At 34.0% G+C, this 19708-nt stretch overlaps 1 protein-coding gene across 1 annotated transcript in view; it reads left to right on the forward strand.

Annotated features, from left to right (window-relative positions):
* The window catches only part of EXOC6 (exocyst complex component 6), a gene marked incomplete at its 3' end in the record, with an annotated part of 49766 nt that overhangs the window by 10410 nt on the left and 19648 nt on the right, over nt 1-19708 (forward strand). The window contains exons 5-16 of the mRNA XM_009700915.1: nt 204-408; nt 1616-1771; nt 2443-2511; nt 5939-6022; nt 6116-6162; nt 6529-6649; nt 8578-8649; nt 9322-9419; nt 10555-10660; nt 14214-14323; nt 15353-15464; nt 17085-17219. Of these exons, the coding sequence (XP_009699217.1) occupies nt 204-408; nt 1616-1771; nt 2443-2511; nt 5939-6022; nt 6116-6162; nt 6529-6649; nt 8578-8649; nt 9322-9419; nt 10555-10660; nt 14214-14323; nt 15353-15464; nt 17085-17219 (1315 nt within the window). The remainder of the gene's footprint in view (nt 1-203; nt 409-1615; nt 1772-2442; nt 2512-5938; nt 6023-6115; nt 6163-6528; nt 6650-8577; nt 8650-9321; nt 9420-10554; nt 10661-14213; nt 14324-15352; nt 15465-17084; nt 17220-19708) is intronic.

The raw sequence follows: 19708 nt of genomic DNA on the forward strand, positions 1-19708 counted from the left end.
CTGAGTCACTCTGACAGTTCATTGTTTTTTTCAAAACTAAAGCATTATGTGGAAGACCTTTTGTTTCTTAATTTTTCTAAGAACAGAGTAATTTTATTAGATGTATATTGATTGCATGTGTGATATTGATACTGTATATTGCATAAAGTATTTTATTAAAATCTTATAAGAAGCTACATAATTTTATTTTAATCTCTCTGTAGATACTATTCTGCTTTAAAAACAATGGAACAGCTAGAAAATCTATATCTTCCTAGAGTTAGCCAATACCGATTTTGCCAGATAATGATAGAAAATCTTCCAAAACTGCGTGAAGAAATAAAAGAAATATCCATGTCGGATCTCAAGGATTTCTTAGAGAGTATTCGAAAGCATTCTGACAGAATTGGGGAAACTGCCATGAAGCAGGTAAGCCAGCCTAACAGGATGACTTCAGTCATGTTATCTACTGAAAATATTAGTGTCCAAAGTGTCAGGTTAGCCCAAAAGATTTGTGTAATGATTATAGTCATCACATAGACCTTTGAGTAAAGATGGAGAGCTGTGAAATGCTTGCTAACATCTTGGGTAGTTTCGTCTCCTGGACATGAAGTTGTCAGTTCTAGTTATCCTTGGCTAACACAGGAAGCAGTAGTGTGACACCTCAGTAGCATCAAACTTTCTTCCCAAATTTGTATCTGTATCCTACAGAAGAAGTAGTTTCCTCCCTGGGAAAGGAAGGAGAAATGCTATATATCTCAAGTTGCAAGAAATTGTGAAATACTTTGAGTAGTCAACTCCTAGACAGTCTGTAACTCAGCAGCTGCTATGCCAAAACAAATACCAGCCTATCTGGCCAGCCAGCAAGGATGTGTAAGAGTGAAAGAAGTGTTGGGATAACTGTCTAGTTCTTTCTAAATTACTACTAATACAGAGGACTGAGGTGAGAGCCAGGAGGAGACTGGGGCAGCTGGAACCCTTGGCTGTTCCATCACAAAATAATCTGCCACTTCAAAGCACTGGTACTGGCCAAGCTTTAAAGCAGTTAGTGCTTTTAAAATTTATTTGGAGAGCAAGTAAAGTTTTCATTTGACTTTTTGTTGGGCAGAGTTCACGTTGGGTTGCTATTTTGTCATCTAAGGTTCTTGTAAAATGCAGCATTGATTATTGTAAATGAAACTTAATCACAAGATTATACTGTGCTACCTTGTTGCATTTCTTTCAATAGTAAGGATGGTACACTGCATTTGGCTTCTGCAGCTGACTGCTCACTAAGGCTTAACTGAAGACAGCAAACAAATAGCTGGAAACTCTGTGATAACTGTACTTCATTTAAATATTGATTCTCTGTGTTCAATTTATGATCAGGAAAATTACAGATTATTTTTTAAATTTTTTCTACCTTTAAAATTGTATCGTGGGGATTAGGGAAAAATTATGCAGAATTAGCTATTGAACTCATTTATCATCCCAAAGCAATGAAAGACAAAATCAGCAGTGTAGGCTGAGGATACACATCTTGCAGTTATACTGATGTGCCTTCAATAGCACCACCTGTTTTTCATGTCATAGGATATACTCATCAGTGATTAAATTTGCATTACATCCCTCTTTATTGGTACTACTTTTAAAACAGGCACAACAGCAGAAAACTTTTAGTACCACTCTTCAGAAGCAGAATAATGTAAACTATGGTCGGAATATGCATTTAGGTAGAAGCAGAGTTTTGGAATCCAAAAATGAAATTACATTGAAGCGAACGATTGAAGAAGATGATGAACATGATGAAGAGGTAACTTTATACTAAATCAGTACATCTTATTTAAAGGCGATTTTGTACGTCTATTGAACAATACTTGCAGTACACTGTCTGTAGATGGTCAACATTAGTTAGGAAGAACCAGAGAACAGCTTCAAGGGTGACCAGTCCAGATCAGTGTTTTAGAAGGAAAAAATAGTGCCAAAATATTAGTTGTATTAATGCTAGATTTAGCATCGTGTTTGGAGACATTCAGTTGGATAGAACTTGTAATTATTCTGGAATTCAGTTGCAATTTACTTTTTACATTACCTGCCCACTGTAAATGATATATGGTCCACTGGAATATTCTGCTATTGCTAAAGTCAGCATTTCTGTGTTGAGGACTTCCGTTTGTGTTAGAACTCTTTCAGCTGTCAAATAATCAGTATTCATAAATTGAATAAAACAGCGAATATTTAGACCTTTAAATCTGGTGCTCTGAAAACACAGTGAAATGAGTCTGGTCTTTTAACACAAATAAAATCTAGTACTGTAGTACAAAGGAATGGAAGAGTTGAGCAATTAATTTACTTGTTTGTGGTAGAACTCTTCCATTTTTGGGTCCTTATTAAGTAGACAAGTTCCATTGGTAATATATCACATTTTGCAGGTTGTATGCTTTTTGTGCTTTATGTACTTTTCTTTTTCCTTTCCTTCTTCAGGTTTTAACTGCCCAAGACCTTGTAGACTTTTCACCAGTCTATAGGTGTTTGCACATCTACTCAGTTTTGGTATGTATTAAGGAGACCTCAAAAAAATACTTTGCTTTTTGAAGTTGAATGTTCATTTTCATATTTTTCATACTCTAATAGTTCCTAAGCAAGCAAGCATATTGCTAGTAGTAGTAGTAGTTCTGGATGAACCAGCTGAGATGGGTAGAGTATAGATACTCATGGCACAACTGCATGTTTTATTTTATGTGCATAATAAAGGACACACAGCAAGACATTAATTACGTAAGTGTTCTTAAGAATATGTGTAAAATACATGTCTGCCTCAATAGTGGTATTGGCACTTTTGCAGTTCCCTCAAGTGTTCCATGTTACCCAGATGTTTGGGGGGATATGATCAATATTACAAAACATAAAAATATTCAGTCTGAATCTTGTGGAAATCAGAACAGTAGAGCAAAATAGCAAAAAACTGAAGATTGTGACAGACTGTGCTCAGGCAGATTAGGTTGGATTCAATGCCAGAGACACAATCGCCCATTTTACTGCTTTAAAAGAGATACAATGCAGAAGCTGACAAGGACAAAAACTTTCTGGGGGAAACTTGGTAACAAATTATTATTTTCTCAATTTTCCTATGTCTCAGTTACTATTGAAGTCATATTACTCATAGAATAAGTATCAGGGGCATATAGATGAAGTAATTTTAAGTATTGCTAATGAAGTAATTTTAAGTATTGCTAATCCTACAATCTTAGCTGGATCTGGCTTCAAGCATTCAGGCTGGGTTATCTTCTTTTTACGGAATCCTTGCAGCTGTGTAACATGGAAGCATATATCTTGAAATAATGTTTAAAGTGTTATTTCACTGTTACTTCTTTTTTTTAATAAGGAACTCAAACAAAAGCGTTGGTAATTACATCAGTAATTATTCATCTCAATGAAAGAACAGGAGGGACAGAAAGACAGGCTGCCAGAACTATTAAAAAAGAGCAAATAATTTCTTTTTACAGAGGAAATAAGTGTGAAATAACATCTAAAAAAGAATGTGTAAAGTTAAATACACCAATTGACAACATCTGTTTATTCTTCCTTTAGTGTAATAAAAGAACAGGAAGTAAAATTGATAGATGACATTTAAAAGTAATATGTGATTACATTTTTCCCTTTGACAAGGATCCTGATGTTGGATCCTTGATCCAAGGATATACTCTTTGGGTTTGCACAGAAAGGTTACCAGCTTCCAAATTTACTGGAGGCAGAAAACAACTTGGAGTGCTGATACTAGAAAAAAGGGTTGTTGATATCTTCAGAATAGGGCTTCTATCTTTCCTGCCAACTTCATCTAATTACCAAGCCATGGTAGCGTTATCAAGAGTAGTGCATTAACCACTTCTTGGAGTCCTTCTTGTTTACCTCCTGTTGTAAACCATCTCTTTTGGAGTTTGGAGCACTTCATGATGACAGCAAAGGAGGGGAGTTGGTACCAGGTGACTATTCATTACATTTCTATATCAACAACTTATCTCACAGCAAATGTTGCCTTCTTAGTCAATTCTCTCTCCACTACAAAGTTGTAGAAAATATTCTGTTTTTATGCAGGACAGAAGTTTTCTACTCTGCTTCTGCATATTGAAGAAGAAAGCAGGATTTTGTATACCTCAGAATACTACATAGCTTGTGATTGCAACTTGGTGATTGCAAGATACATATGTGCCAAATATAGACTATATTTATCGATGAGTAACCTTTCTTTAGACTAGAAACTTCCAGGCAATATATATATAAAGAGCTTTTTTTAGCCCATATATTATGTGAGATGCTGTATATTTAAATACTGGTGAAAACACCCTTGATCCCTTTGGCATGTAATGTTACCTTTTAACTAAACGTTCTATAGCAATATAAAATAAACTTAACTATGGTGTGAAACAACACTTGATATATGAGCAATATTCCTAGAATTTATAACCTGAACTGATTTATTATTTCTATTGATATAAACTCAGGAATTTTTGGAAGGTGGACAAAACAAATGCATTGCTTCATTATATTTTATCTTGCCTTTCCTTTGCTTATTCAGTGAATGAGACATTGGGGTTGATGGTGTATTCTGCTCATCGCTTTAGAATATCTGTTTAAAATAGTTGTTATGCCTGAATTGCTGATCTTGACTGCATAGGATAGCATGATCTCTAAATAACTATAAGATATTTTAAGTCTCCATTTTTTGGTGTGGATTTGAGAAGAACAGCTACTCCTTTTCACTTGAAAAGCTTGTGTCAGGACTGGGACTGAGTAGAGATTTGGCATTGGAAGTAGAATTTGATAATGGCTTTGTGCATCTGAAAACTGCATTGAATATTTGGGCTGGAGGTGAATCGTTACTATGATTAGTATGTGTTAGTATGAATTACAGCACAGTGTGTAAAGTTCTGCAAAAGAAAGCGTTCTAGTAAATTTGTATCTGAGTTTCAAGTGGATTTTTTTGTTTTTAAGCCAAGTCTCTTTTTTACTTTGAGACTTTGTTAGGTTAGCAGTATTTCTAAATATGATGAAATATTCGTTATGAAAGTAAAATACTAAATTTAAACTTTGTTATTTCTTATAAAGGAGCTAAGTAATGCTGCCTTAGTGATATACAATCTCTAATAATTTGATTTGAAGATTTTTTGGAAGCTAAAGTAATGGAATTCTAAATAGCACTGGCCTAATAATAGGCTCATGAAGTAAAAACAGACCTTAAAAATGCTAAGCTGCTTTATTCTGCTTGCATACAAATTACATTGAGTTCAGTAGGTAGATGAGTCAATGTAGCACTGATTTCAAATGGACAGATGGTTTCTACTGAATGGTCATCCTAATGAGATGGGTAGGATGTCACTTGAATTCCTCACAATATAATCATTAGGCACAGAGGGTATTGGGAACCATGATAGGAGAAAAATCCAAATCCACACTCCTTATGTTTACCAATTCCAAAGAGAAAAAGCAAATATTGAATAAAACTCATGTGGTTTTTTTTTTTTTTTCCCTTGGGCAAAGCTAATGCAGGCAGTATTCAGATGTATCATATATCCACAGAAACATTTTTATAACTTAACTTTGCAATGCAGTTAGTTTCTTGAATAACCTAGAGAAACGTTTTAGGAGCCAATAAATTTCAGTTAGAGTAATAGGTAATATGCCTTGTCTATAAATATTAATATAGTCTAAAAGCTGTAGTTTAAAAACATAAATATTGCTTAAAATGCATAATACTATTTAACAAAATGTAGGCACAAGAGCAAAATTTTTATTTACAGTACATTCTGTAGGCTACTTTTTTTTTTTAAAAAAAAAACCAGATAATTTCTGCGTATTTCATGCATGCAAGACTGCTGGTGTCAGCTGGAGGTCTATGGGTGGAATAAATGCAAAACATGTGGCATTCTACCCTGAATTTAAGAAATGCCTTTTTCATACTGAGACAATGTTCTTGTTTTAGGGTGATGGAGAAATATTTGAAAATTACTACAGAAAACAAAGAAGGAAACAAGCAAGATTAGTTCTGCAACCGCAGTCAAGCATGGTAACCAATACTTTTGTTTTTGCGTTGACTTGGGTTGTAGCTAATACTTAGTGGTATTTTTATTCCTAAACTTGTTTTCTTTTTCACTGAAAGCATGAAACAGTAGAAGGCTATAGAAGATACTTCAGTCAAATTGTAGGGTAAGTTTTCTAAATGAAGATTTATTTCAGTTTTACTATATTGATTCTTAATTCACCCTCTTATTGTCCAAAAACTTTCTTCTGCAAGATTCAGTTTCCGCAAAAATCATGTGGGTGGCTGAGTGGGGAAGAACATCCAGATCCTACCAGTACGGTGCCCCACAAGGATCCTCCAGCAGACTGGGCTCCAGCTAGTGTGAAACAATCTTTTCACATTTTGACTTCATGCTGGGCAAAGCAGAACGCCAAATCTACCGGTGTCACTACTTGAGTGGGGAAGGGTTTGACTATGCTTATGTGTGAAAGGGTACACTTTGCTTTAATATTAGAAAACAACTTAATAATTTAAGCATTATTTTGTTTTAGTTTCTTTGTAGTAGAAGACCACATTTTACATGTAACCCAAGGACTAGTAACTAGAACATACACCGATGAACTCTGGAACATGGCCCTTTCCAAGATCATTGCTGTTCTTAGAACACATTCAGTAAGTCTTACCAATATTGCAGTTTAAATCCTCTCACTTCAGACCTCTGTATATTTAAAGCTGGGTTAGTAACAAAGTGAAAAATTACACCCCTCTCATGTTTTCTTTTCCTTGTGATTAAAAATTGCTCAGATTCAGGAGGAAGCCTGCCAAGCTTTTGTTTTTCCCAACAGTATCAGGCTGTGATCCGCAGCCATGGGCTATTTGCATAATCCTCCACTGATTTACAACTCACTGGGTCTTCCAAACCTTCTCTTAGTCCAGCAGTTTAGAATATGCAGAGTTAATCTGCTGTTATTATTGCAATCCTTCCTCATTAGTCTCAACTGACCTCTTCATTAGATCAGATTGAATAGTTCAGCACTGAAAACACCACCAGGAAATAGTTCCTAATTATCATTCCAAATGCAGTGTTTCCAAAATAAGCTCCACCAGCAAAACCCTTGGAGCTATCTATTCAATACTGTAGTAGTAATATGTTTATGTTGAACTAAAGGTATTAGAAAAATTCTGCATCAACTGAGTATTTCAGTACATTCAAAGTGTGTCTCCTAAAGTTACATTTCTACCTTAGCTCCAGTGATGCTGAATAGCTGCATGCTATTTCTTATTCCTCTATGAAAACCAACGGAATACCATTGTTTGACTGATAGTAAAATCTGAAGCAATTGACTATTGGTACAACTCTTACTATTAGAAAAAATAGAAGACTTCTATTATTCCCTTTTTAATGTGTGCTGGAAGCAGTTCCTTTATTCAATTTTGTTTTGATTACAATTGATCTTTAATTCAAGGAATATTTTATGTCTCATATATACTGAGGAAAAATGGCGAAAAAGTTCAGATTGCAACTATAGTTTTATCATAGGACCTTCACTGATCAGTAGTACATGAGATGTTCTCTTACTTTTTAATTCATTTGAGAGGAGTGGGATAAATTGAGATATAGTCAGCATTTTTTTGAAGTTAAATCGTTTGCAGGTTAATTGTCTGCGTATGGATTTATACACCTATGTAAGAATATGGTAATTTAAGGACTAAAAGTAATGTAATCTCTAAAGAACTCTTCACTGTCTTGTCATGTAGTTGGTCACTATTTCTTCTCAAAATGCGTAACTCCTATCAAAACCAATTCTAACACAATCTCTTTCTAACATCATCCTAGTACAGACTAATGTTTAGATAAGTATGTGTTGTCTTACGAGGTATTGTAAACCAAACTCTTACAAGTAAGCTAACAGCAAAAATTAAAGAAAGGTACAACAGGCATATATAGTCTATAACCAATACTGTCTTCTCATACTGCTTTGAATTATTTTAGTATAACTATTTTTTTACTTTATCCAGTGTTGCAAATAGTGAAGCTGAGGTGGAAGCCATAGTTGTATGACTCCACACCTCTGAAAATCAAATTTCAGTCTTTTAGTAGAGTAAATAACTTAATGTCTTGACTTTTACCATCAAATTTGTAATTTGAACTTATTTAGAAGGTATTTTGTAGTGTTTTCCCCATACAGCTGGGAAACTGTCTGAGGTGGCACAGTTAGCACTAGTTAGACCCAGGCTTAGTGTTCAAAAGAACATCCTGTGGAAACCTTTCTGATGTTGATTTAGCAAAGCATTTTTGTGTGTGCTTATGTTCCACTGAAATAAATGTAATTTGCTGGTTTTGAATCTCAGTACAACATACTGATATTTAGTGAATCTCCTATTTTAGTTTACTTTTTTAAGCTTTTATACTACTGATAGTTCGTATAAAATTTAACAAATACAGTGAAAACAAGTGAGTCTAAGTTGTTTTTTACTAAGACAATCAGTCAGGTAAAGGGATAAGGCTGGAGAATTTAGCCTTCTGTGCTAATATTCTTTGAAAACATGTGTCCCATATTTTAAATACTTTTAACAAAACTAGAATTTCTCACTTTCAGTCGTATTGCAGTGATCCCGACCTTGTTCTGGAACTGAAGAATCTCATTGTAGTATTTGCTGATACTTTGCAGGTACATACTATATTAGTAATTTAACTGAAATTCCTAGAGTCAAATTTTTCCTTTAGGTGAGTAAGTGCAATCGTTTGGGTTTTCCTCAATCATATATACGAATCAAGAACAAAATTACACAATAGTATTTTAAAAACATATGTATTTCTTGCCTTGGTTCCTCCTTTTGGGTATTATCAACTTAATGTATGCATTCTGGGCTATCCAGCTAGTATCCAGTTATTCATATCTGTGCAAAATTAGTGTTAGCTTTGTAATTTGCATACGTTTTTGTCTTTTAGAAATGCTTTACTTCTGATCTTAAGCAGAAGAATAGCATTCCAGTTGTTACTAACTCTTTAGCTGAAAGATGAAATGAACATAATTGGCAAGTATTCTTGCAATGTTTAGCAGACTGATAAAAAAAATTAGTTATATGCATAAATAACAAGTTAAAATGTAACAGAGAAATGTGACAAATTTCTGCTTGAGAACTGAAAGCATAGGATAAAATATTTGGCAAGGATTTAATAGATAATCTTCTAATTGTAGTAGTGTGTTTAAAGTACTATAATTTGTTTTATAGAAGTGATAAGATTGAATAATAAGTCGCATCTCAGGGTCCTGAAGTGATGTGACAGGAATTGAGTGTATTAATTCTTGAATTATCCGCTCTTCATTTCTATGCCTTAGGGCTATGGCTTTCCTGTGAACCGACTATTTGATCTTTTATTTGAGATAAGAGACCAATACAATGAAACACTTCTTAAAAAGTGGTCTGGATTGTTCAGGTTAGTATTTCAAAATAATTGTGCCTTCTGTATTGCATCTTTTGTTTTTGTCTAACTTGAAGGGTTTTTTTGATAGAGTTGTCATTCTCAAAGCGTTTATTAACTCAGTGTTGTGTATGAATTTCGGGTTGGATAGGACTAAGATATTCATCACATGTAACTAATATTTAGGAGAAAAGCCATTGAGTGCTGCTTCTGTAGTTAATGGAGAGAAGGAAGGTCTCCAAAGGGACATTATTGGAGAAACATGCAGGAGAGAGGTCTGTGTTTCTTCATTAGGGCCCAAATAATTCTGGGCCATTGCAATAGGGCATTAGGTTCCTAATTTAGGTTATCTTAATGTTTACAGTTAGCTGATACGCATATCTCCCTGACAGACTACTGACATTGCCAGTATGTCTTCATGGGTTTTTAATGCAGGTTGGTTTCCACCTATTTCTTGGAATCATTTGATTGAGTAAATTGTAAACCTAGGAATACAGCAGCCTGGGACTGTACTCCAAAGCCTGTTTGTGGAGAGGGTGTGATGTCTAAATGTGCAGAAGCTGTTTACCATAAAATGTGTTACATTGTATTACAGAAAACCTTAAAATTAAATTGACCACTTTAAGTTTTCAAGCTCTCCAGACTCCTAGTATAGTCATTTGACTAGTAGAAAAGTCCAGAGGGTACTTAAATAATGCTGTGGCCATACACCTAGTTGAAGTTCTCTGAATCGTCTCCATTGGCTGTATGTAGCTGTGGTACCTAAGTGAGGCACTCCAAATACCTACTTTCGTGTAGGCTACTGTAATTGATAAATATCTCATTATGCTTTACCCTGGAGTAGACTAGTTGATCTAAAGTTCCTTTGCTGTATTATACTTTAAGTCATACATGTTAAAACGCTTTCAGCTATTTTTTTCTCTGTGACTGGACACAGTATAAAGAGTTAGCATATACAGGGTACTTTCAAATTCATCTAAAAATAGTTTGGATGTCTGAAATTATGATAATTGCAGCTCATAACTTTTTGAAGCTGCACATCTAAGTGTGGTAGTAAAATTTATATTCATTTATGTGTTTTAACACTGGAAAATACTGTAAATAAGTTACATGTCCTAAATTTTTCTCACTTTACTAACTAATTCACCAGGGATATTTTTGAAGGGGACAACTACAGCCCCATTCCTGTAGCAAATGAAGAGGAATACAAAATAGTTATAAGCAAATTTCCTTTTCAAGATCCAGAACTTGATACGGTAAGGAAAAGTTTTATGTTATTAAAGTTTGCCAAAATCCAATTAAGGACACTTGGGACAGTAATGATTTTTATAAATAAAAAGCAATTAAAATTTGAAAACCTAGGTAGATTAAGAGGCTAAATCACCCTCTTTATGTGTAATTATCTAGTCATAAGTAAATATGAAAATTAAAGCTTTAGTCATTTGCTCTGATGTTTGAATAATGAAACCCATTGTTTTGTAAACAAATTAATAGTACAGTTTAATTAATACAATCTTTATGCAATTATAATACAGTCTGTCTTTAATTAGTTAAATTCTGTTGCAACTCATTGGGTTTAGTAACTCGTATATTATATGTTGTAGTATTGCAAAAATACATGTAAAACAGGGGTCAATAGCAACTTCTGTATTTCACTTTTAAATGTAATTATTTGTGTTTGAGCATGTGGAGCAAAATAAACATGAAGGGACTGTAAATAATTCTGCCTTACTAGTGTTCCAATAGGATGTTCTTTCATAGCCTCAGCCATTCTTTCACTACAAACTCCTTTCACAGAAAGGTGATTAATATGTTCTGCTATTCAAATATGGTTTTGGTAATACTGAGGAAGAAATAACAGACTCATGATGGACTTTGTAGAGGGGAACTAAATCTAAGAACCACATGACAGTGGGACTAACTATAGTAGAGGGAAGCTGGTTTATACACAATCCATTGCTACAGATATCTGCGAAAGTAAAAAGATACTCTAATTGTATGATTCAACAGGGATTTCTGAGGCAAGTACAACAGCTGCATGTCATTAATACAGTATTGCAGTGAAGATGAAAAATTAAAGATGAGTTTTATGCTGATTTTTGAATAAGACTCCAGAGTGCTTTCTGGATGCTTTCCTCTGTCAAATTCATTTACTTAGTCATTGTAATACTAAAGTAAAATAAACAGAATGGAAATTCCTTACGGCATTGGAGGTATACCATACCTCGGATACTATTTAGCATGACATATTTTGCTAATAAATTGCAGAGATTTTTAACTTGCACTAAATAATTTTATCTGCTAGCCTCTGTCAGTCTGTCTGATGTATTAGCATGTGTGTGTGGACATTACTTGTGTGGGCATGTGTAGTTACATATGTGTATGATTAATAAAAAGCTTCAGCTCTTATTTCACCAGAAGGGAAATGTATTCTCTGTACCCCACAATTTCCATTTTGGTTTATGACACAGGGATTTCTATTTCATAGTAAGCAGCATTTTTTGTAGATATTTTATGGGCAGAATCTCACTGATGCTTAGTTTTTGGGCTTGTAAACTTGAGAGTAAAGCTGGGAATTGGGTTGGGTTCTGTTCCCAACTCTATCATTGACCAACTGTGTGGTGCTGGTAAGTCACTTCACATCTCTCCGTCCCTGTTAATTCATCTGTAAAGCAGGGAAAACTTTTTTTTTACATATCTCTGAAAAGAGCTTTGAAATCTGTATGTAACACAGAAGGACATAATTAGAAATAAGGAAGTCTCAGGGTTTTTTTTTTTTTATTGTGTCCTAGCAACTTTTGAAGCAGTTTAGTTGACTTCAGCCAAATTTAGCAAAGGGTCAGAAGTCTCAAAGATAATTGAGTTCCTGAAAGTTTCTTCAATTAGGCAGTGGAATAGAGGAGAAAGAATCATTAAGTGTCCTTGTTGAAAGAAAGACTGCAGTATTACCTTGTGTGTTATTAGAGAGCAGGGAATCCACATGGAGGGGAAACTTTAAATGCTCCAGCATCACTTCTGTTGGTTGCTGTTTATAATCTCATCCACTTCACATCTCTGTTGTTGCCTCAGGTTATAAGGCACTGGGAGGTCCTATTGGTTGGTTTAATTTAATCTACATTTTTATGTTTAAAAACAAAAAAAAGTGTTAAGTTCAGGCGAGTCACTGAAGGAGCCTATGCAGTTGATAGAGAGGAATAGGGACCCCAGAGGGCTGATTCCATTTGATGCTTCTCTGATGCCTTTTACAGATTAAGGGGAATGTCACCTTTGAAAATGTCTGTTTCTCTCCATTTAGTATAAAAAGAGATGAACGTGAGGGAGTGTCTCATTTTTAACTGTAGGTTAGGGTGAATCACCTTCACATTTTACAGGTAAGTTTATCATAGAAGTTGCTTGCAGCATGTTAGACAGAATTATGATCAGAACCTACTAGATATTTAGCATACCAATTCCAATCTGACTGGACGAAGCAGTCTTGTCTGCACTCTGCTGTTTAGATTAAATGTGCCAAACATGGTTTGATTATATCACCTAATTTTACTCCCTTGCTGTATTCAGAAGTGAAACAATTGGTTGTAGCTCTGGGTTTTTTTTTCTTGCTATCTACTCTAATAATCAGACAAAAAGTGTTGTGTCATCCTGTATTGGCTAGGCACCGTAGAGGATAAAGAATTACATCTCTTTGATGAATATATGAAGGTTGAAACTTGAGCCTTACTGACAGAATATTGTGATGATCCAAAATAGTTGTCTGTAATAGCGCTTGTTTTATCTGTAAAAATTAATTGCTTAAATCAGATTAACACATTTTCGAAGTATATTTTATTGTTAAAAAAGTATTTGCTATGATTGTTGAATGACACGAAAGCCTGGCACTTACACCACACATTTGCCACACTACCTAATATTAAATAAAGAGGTATGATCAGGAGAATGTCAAGGTAATCTTTTTTGTCTGGGTTTTTTTAATACATAAATGTTAAGCTGCTGTTGATTATACTTTTCTTTTTTTTAGAGAAATGGAATTCTCCAAGGATGATACCAGTTGTTAATTATTTTTCTCATGCATTAGTCATAGAGTAAACAGAAAACTAATTGTTTTGCAGATTTCAAAAATTATGTATTCAATGCAGAAATACCTATTTGGTATGTGTAGATTTAATTGAATTTCTTTCTTTTTGTCCTTCCAAATACAATATCAGCTTTAAAATGAAGTAAGAAGCATAATTTTATTCTTGCAGGCTACTAGTATTTCCCACATTTTAATCCAAATTGTTGAAGAGAATTCAAACATCCTTGGTTTTGTGACCATTGAGAAGGAAGTAAATATATGATAGTAAATATACATGCCTAAACATTCTCAAGATGCTTTGAAAATCCCAGATGTATTGAATTTCTCAAACCTATTTTTTCTTTCACTGCTTTCTTTGGCAAAAAAAAATTTGCATTTTTGAACCTCTCATCCCATTTACATCTGTCTTGTTCATTCAGATTAAAAGTGGTTTGAGACCTGTTTTTTAATGTGTGTTTGTAAATTGCTTTCTACGGAGAGATCTTAAATTACATAAAGTCTCCAAACTTTATTGTAATTTAAATAAGTGATAAAGTTCTATTTTGATTGTAAGCTATTTAAACAGATGTAGAAGTAAGCTCGATGCATACCACTTTGTATTTGATGAAAAACAGAAAAGCTTAAGATAGATTAAAGTATTGATAGTGTTAAGTGGCTTTCTAATTGTTGTATTTAATGCCAAGCTCTTCTTTGAATCCATTTCAAGGGTAAGATAATACTATCTTTTATATTCACAGCAATCCTTTCCAAAGAAGCTTCCAATGTCTCAATCAGTGCCTCAGATTTATATCCAGGTTAAGGAATTTATTTATGCAAGCCTTAAGTTTTCAGAGTCACTTCACCGCAGGTAAGCTTAAAGTATCAGGAATGTGACTATAAGGTAATCTGTAACTTCCAGGTGACCTAAAAATTGATACTAAAATGGAAATATTTTTTTTTTGGTACTTGCTAGCTGTGCTTGGTTCATAACTGACATATAATTTACATATATAATTATTTATATTTAATCTATGATTCCAAATGCTATAGCATATATTTCATATGCGTATATATATTGTATTCATTATGTGTATGTCTATATGGATGAATGTAGCTTGACATGGTAAGCAGTCTAAAACACTGCTAGGTTTTTTTAAACAGTATTGACTGGTTTGAATAATCTAGAGATTTTATTTATTTAACAAAGCAAGTAAGATTTGGAAAATCTGCTTTGGTACTGATAATTTCAGAAATAATTGTGTAGCATCCCTGATTACTTCGAACGATCTTTCGCTTCTCAGTGCTTTGAATTTTCTTAACAATTATTTTTTTCTGCAACAAAACATGCTGTCTGCATGCTCATTCCCTCTTCCATCCCACCTTTTTCTGATGGAAGACACCACAATTCTCCTATTTCCCTTCCTCTTGTGGCCTTCAAGAGCTTCGTTTTAATTACATAAAATAACATTCATAGATCAGAAATCTGGAAGATATTCGTGGCCGGTCACCCATTTCTGCACTGTTAAAGATGTAAATGACTCACTTTCACACATTCTTAATTGATACTGTTTATAATTTACACGTACTAATGAGCACATGTTGACCTCCTTAGTAACTCATTAAAACCCACAAATTGCTCTTTCCAAACTGCTGTGTCAATAAACATGTCCAAAATCTAAAAATAACAGATTTTGCTTCAGTGTTGAAATTCAGTTAATGGATAACTTGGTAAGTGAAAGAGGTGTTCTGTGTGTTAGATCACAGAACACTTGGAGCAACCAGAAATTAAATGCACATAGGGAATTCTCAACATGAGAAGTTTCCTTTGCAGGGAAAAAAATTACTGTGGCAGTATTGTCATGTACAGCATAGTTATAAAACTAAACTTTTTTTTCAGCTCAACAGAAATAGATGATATGCTCAGAAAATCTACAAATTTGCTGCTTACAAGAACTCTAAGTAGTTGTTTACAGAACCTAATTAAAAAGCCTCATATAGGTTTAACAGAGGTAAGTTTAAAAACACATACTCAAAACAGGTAGTGCTAAAACCATTCTTGTAGATGTAGATACACTGTGGTATTAAGATTTGTGTAAGAAAAACAAGTAGTGTTTGCTTTAAAATGCAAAATTTAAAGAGATGAAAGATGAAGTATAAAAAAGCATCAATATCTGTTACATAAATAATAACAATACAGTGTTGGGTCTCCTTGGAAGTAAATTTACACAGGGATGCCTTTTGAGAGACAGATGGCAACGGAAGAGTTCTGTTTCTTGTATGATAAACAGAGATTTGCAAGAAATAAGCCAAAGACTCATTTCTTTGGTTGCACACAGAGCATGGTTCATGTGTTCTGCTCCTGTCTAGCGATTAGTAGCACATTGAGTTACTTTTTTCCTATTAAAAAAAAAAGGGGGGGGGGGAGGGAAGAAAATCTCTCTCATGAACTCTGTGAAGTTTCAGAGTAACCCTAGCAGATCAAGAAATCTAAAATTTCAAGTTCACTTTAACACATGAAACTTTTTCTATAGTAATTGCAATTAAAGTATTTTAGTAGGTTTGTGCATGGTGTTTCTTCATCAGGACTCTTAGTTTAATTTGTTTATTGGACAGAGTAAGACAGGATGAGACAGTGAATCGCTCTGAACATTCACTGCAGGTACATGCGGTGTCAGGAGACAGCAGGTACCTACTGAAACATGCTGAGAAGGTCTTAGACTGACTGTTGCCATTAAAGCAGTGTTATGTCTTACTGAATGTTGTTTTTAAACTGCAAGAACCTCTTGTATAGATGAAATCAAAGAAGAAGAAGTGGAAAGAACTCTATAAATCATATATTGCCATGTTAGTAAGACAAGCCCTACAATTTTTCTGATATGTTCTTGAAATTGGTACGGGAATATTTTCAAGGATATGAAAATAAATTCACTAGTATTTTTTGAGGTGTTTCATTATCAAGTCAATATGTTTTATGAGAAAAGTGTTAAAAAGAGAAAACTTTTTTTACCAAGCGTTACATTAGTGTTCACTAAAACAGACAATATGCAGTAAGAATTAAGAGGTAATATACTGACTGATCCAGTTACTATGCGTTGTGTACATTGTCTAATTTGTGAACTGAATGTGAATGCAGGTCCTGCTTATAAAAACATTTATATCATGTACAAGCAGATTGTTACCATTAATGGGAGGGGAAGGAGTTGACAACCTTAAGTTTGAAATTCACTAACTTTGGAATGCATCATTCTGCAGACAATATTGTGAAATATTTTTTTTAAAGTGGTAATTTTTTTTAAATTATTTTTATGGTACAAATTAGTGATTTGCTTTCGGCAGTATTTTTCTTCATTCTCCCTTTTTAAATTCTAAAATATCAATTGGATTTATTTCACTGAGTAGGTGTCTGCAGTCTTCATTTTTAAAATGGCATAATTTGTATGTAAACTATAGTATTACTCCTTGGTGGTATTTGAAAGCAAACTTGAAAACTAACAGGTAATAGGTGGTAGCCTGAAATACTGTAATTAATTTCTAGTAGCATTGTTGCTGAAAGAAGTAACCATTTACAAAATCAAATGACAATGGGTGATACAAAAAGGATTTTTATAAAAATGTTTTGTCTCTTGTAGCTTGTTCAAATCATCATAAACACAACACACCTGGAACAAGCCTGTAAATACCTTGAGGATTTTATATCTAACATTACAAATATTTCACAAGTGACTGTTCACACTGCAAGACTTTACGGACTTTCTACATTTAAGGTATGGTATATGTCATCCGTTACATGACTATGTCTGAAAAGTTACATTAAAATCACTATAAATGAAGCATTTTAAAACAAAAGAGGGTGAGGGCAAAGCTGAATGCTTTCTCATTTTTTGACTCTGAAACACTTCTGAACTGTTAAGAATTCAGTTGTAACACTGAGCAGATAAACACTGTTTATGTTATTGGTATGATCTGAAATATGTCAGTATGTGAGAAGTGTCAACATTCTCTTTCAGATGCATCTTTTATTAAATTACAAAATGACATGCTAAGCTTAACTGCATCAGAAGCTTTCAATAGATTAAGCTCCGGTTTGTATAACATCTCCCCTTTCTAAATGGAATAAAGCAAAACAGCTAGTTTAATCTAAAATGTTTGTATTTTTTGTTTTTATTCTACAGTAGAAATATTTTGTGATATATTTTCAAATTGTGTAATTTAGTAATATAAAAGCAGTATTAAGAACGTGATAAAAAGCATAAAGTATTCCATTATCTTTTTAGAATTCCCATTTTATTTACATGTCCTTTATATACACAATAATACTTGTTAAAATGATAACTGGGAACTTGAGTGTTTCTAATGTACAGCAACTGCTTATCTGCGCAAGCTGTATTTTCTTTGACATTTTTCAGAAATGGCAGAAGTCCTTCAGCTTATATATCAAAAAATTAAATCATAGGTGATGCATACTCAGCATAGATAATTGTAATTTCAACAGTTAGCATGGCAACATTTGTAAGCCGAGTATAAAATAATCCTAAAATAAAAGATGTTGTTGTTTTCTTTCTAGATATGTTTCCTCATCTCATTAGTCGGTGAAATTCTCCTAGTTGTTCTTGCATTTGTCTATACAAAAATTTTGAAGGATTTTGAAAAGAGGAAACTAAAGCAAAACTACTGAGTGTCTTGCATAGTCTTGTATAGTCACATCTGATCTCCTTGGCAGAGAAAAAACCATACCCTCATCTGTGAAGTCCTCTTCCACAATATTAGTCAAAAGGCCTTAGTCCTTTTTCAGTTGTAAGGCAGACACATGTGGTGTTAATGAGAAACCTGCATGTAAAAATGAAATTGCTGAAGACAACTTATACACATAATGTCACATAACTCAAGATGACTGAGATTTATCCTTAAGATAAATTAGTCAAAATTCTGATCCTTGCTCAGGCTATTTTATGTTATAATGACTCTAGTAAGCTCTAAACCAAGATCCCAACAGCTGGACTAGCTGTGCTAAGTGCAAAGACAGTTTGATCTCAGGCCACTGAATGGCCCTACACCAGAAACCTTCCTGCGCTGTGGCACTGGGGAGAAGTGTAGAGATGCATAGACATCCTTCTTGCTCTGGTGGTAGTTGAGCGCCAGGTACTTCTTTTAAGCACCAGATGGTTGTGTACATCAAGGAAACAAGTCTTGGTATTCATATACATAAAATATGGAAGAAATTATTTCATCGGCTGAGCCTGGCTGACTAGCTTTTTTGGTTTAGAATAGAAGCAAATGTGTGTGCTTGGGGGGTGGTTTGGGGTTTTCTTTCTGGAGAAAACATTCTCACAGAAGAATAATTTGTATAGGTTACCTTGTGCCATTAAATCAGCCAGTGAATTGCCTTCCTAGTTGCTTGGGGCTTCTATACAGAAATTTCTGAAAGAGAAACAAAACAAAAAGTCATCAGGGATTCCAAAGCAGATGCAACTTGAACTTTAGGTATTTGGGGGTTTTCCAGTGTACACTGAAACAAAGGAGGGTGATTTCTTGTATTTATGGGATAAAGGGGACTAATCCTGTTGACAGTAGTTCTGTTTTCTGAACTTTTTTTGTCTTGATGTAATATGTAGCCTATCCTATTATAATATCCCCTCTGGCATAGATGTTAAAAGGTGGGTGAGGTGGAATAAGGCATCATCATTGCAAGACACTTCATCTTTCCAGTTGATTGCCAACAATTTTCCCATTAACTGTCATTTGTTTTGCTAAGGATTTAATGAATAAGGCAAGACAGAAAGGTTCTGGCCTAGGAACTGTAGTTAGGTTACCATTGCCCTACCAGTAGATTTACTAATTTTGCCCTGTCCTTAAGATCTGGGCTGCCTAGTTTGCTTGTTGTATACTAAGAGTGCATATGTGTCTTTGAATTTGCATATCTATAGATATTTTCATGTAAGGTCAGTCCATAATCTTTTTAACATTCAAACAAAATACTTAATGCAGCCATAGCCTTTGATTTCATTAAGAGGTAAGATGTTCTTTATCCTTGACTTTCATTTAATAAATGAAGTTGAAAGTTTGCATTATATTTTCTGCTGATTGCTTATTCTGTAAGTTATATTTAGCTATCCTATAAACTATCTAAGTTCTATTGGAGGGAATCACAGAACATTGTATCTGTGTTTAGTGAGCTTAGTATCAATGCACTTTGGAAAAATACAGAACAAATGCTGACAAACATGCAAGAATTTTTTTTATGGTTTCTCTCCTG

The sequence above is a fragment of the Cariama cristata genome, unplaced genomic scaffold (genome assembly GCF_000690535.1).
Source record: "Cariama cristata isolate BGI_N322 unplaced genomic scaffold, ASM69053v1 scaffold28215, whole genome shotgun sequence".
NCBI lineage: Eukaryota > Metazoa > Chordata > Aves > Cariamiformes > Cariamidae > Cariama > Cariama cristata.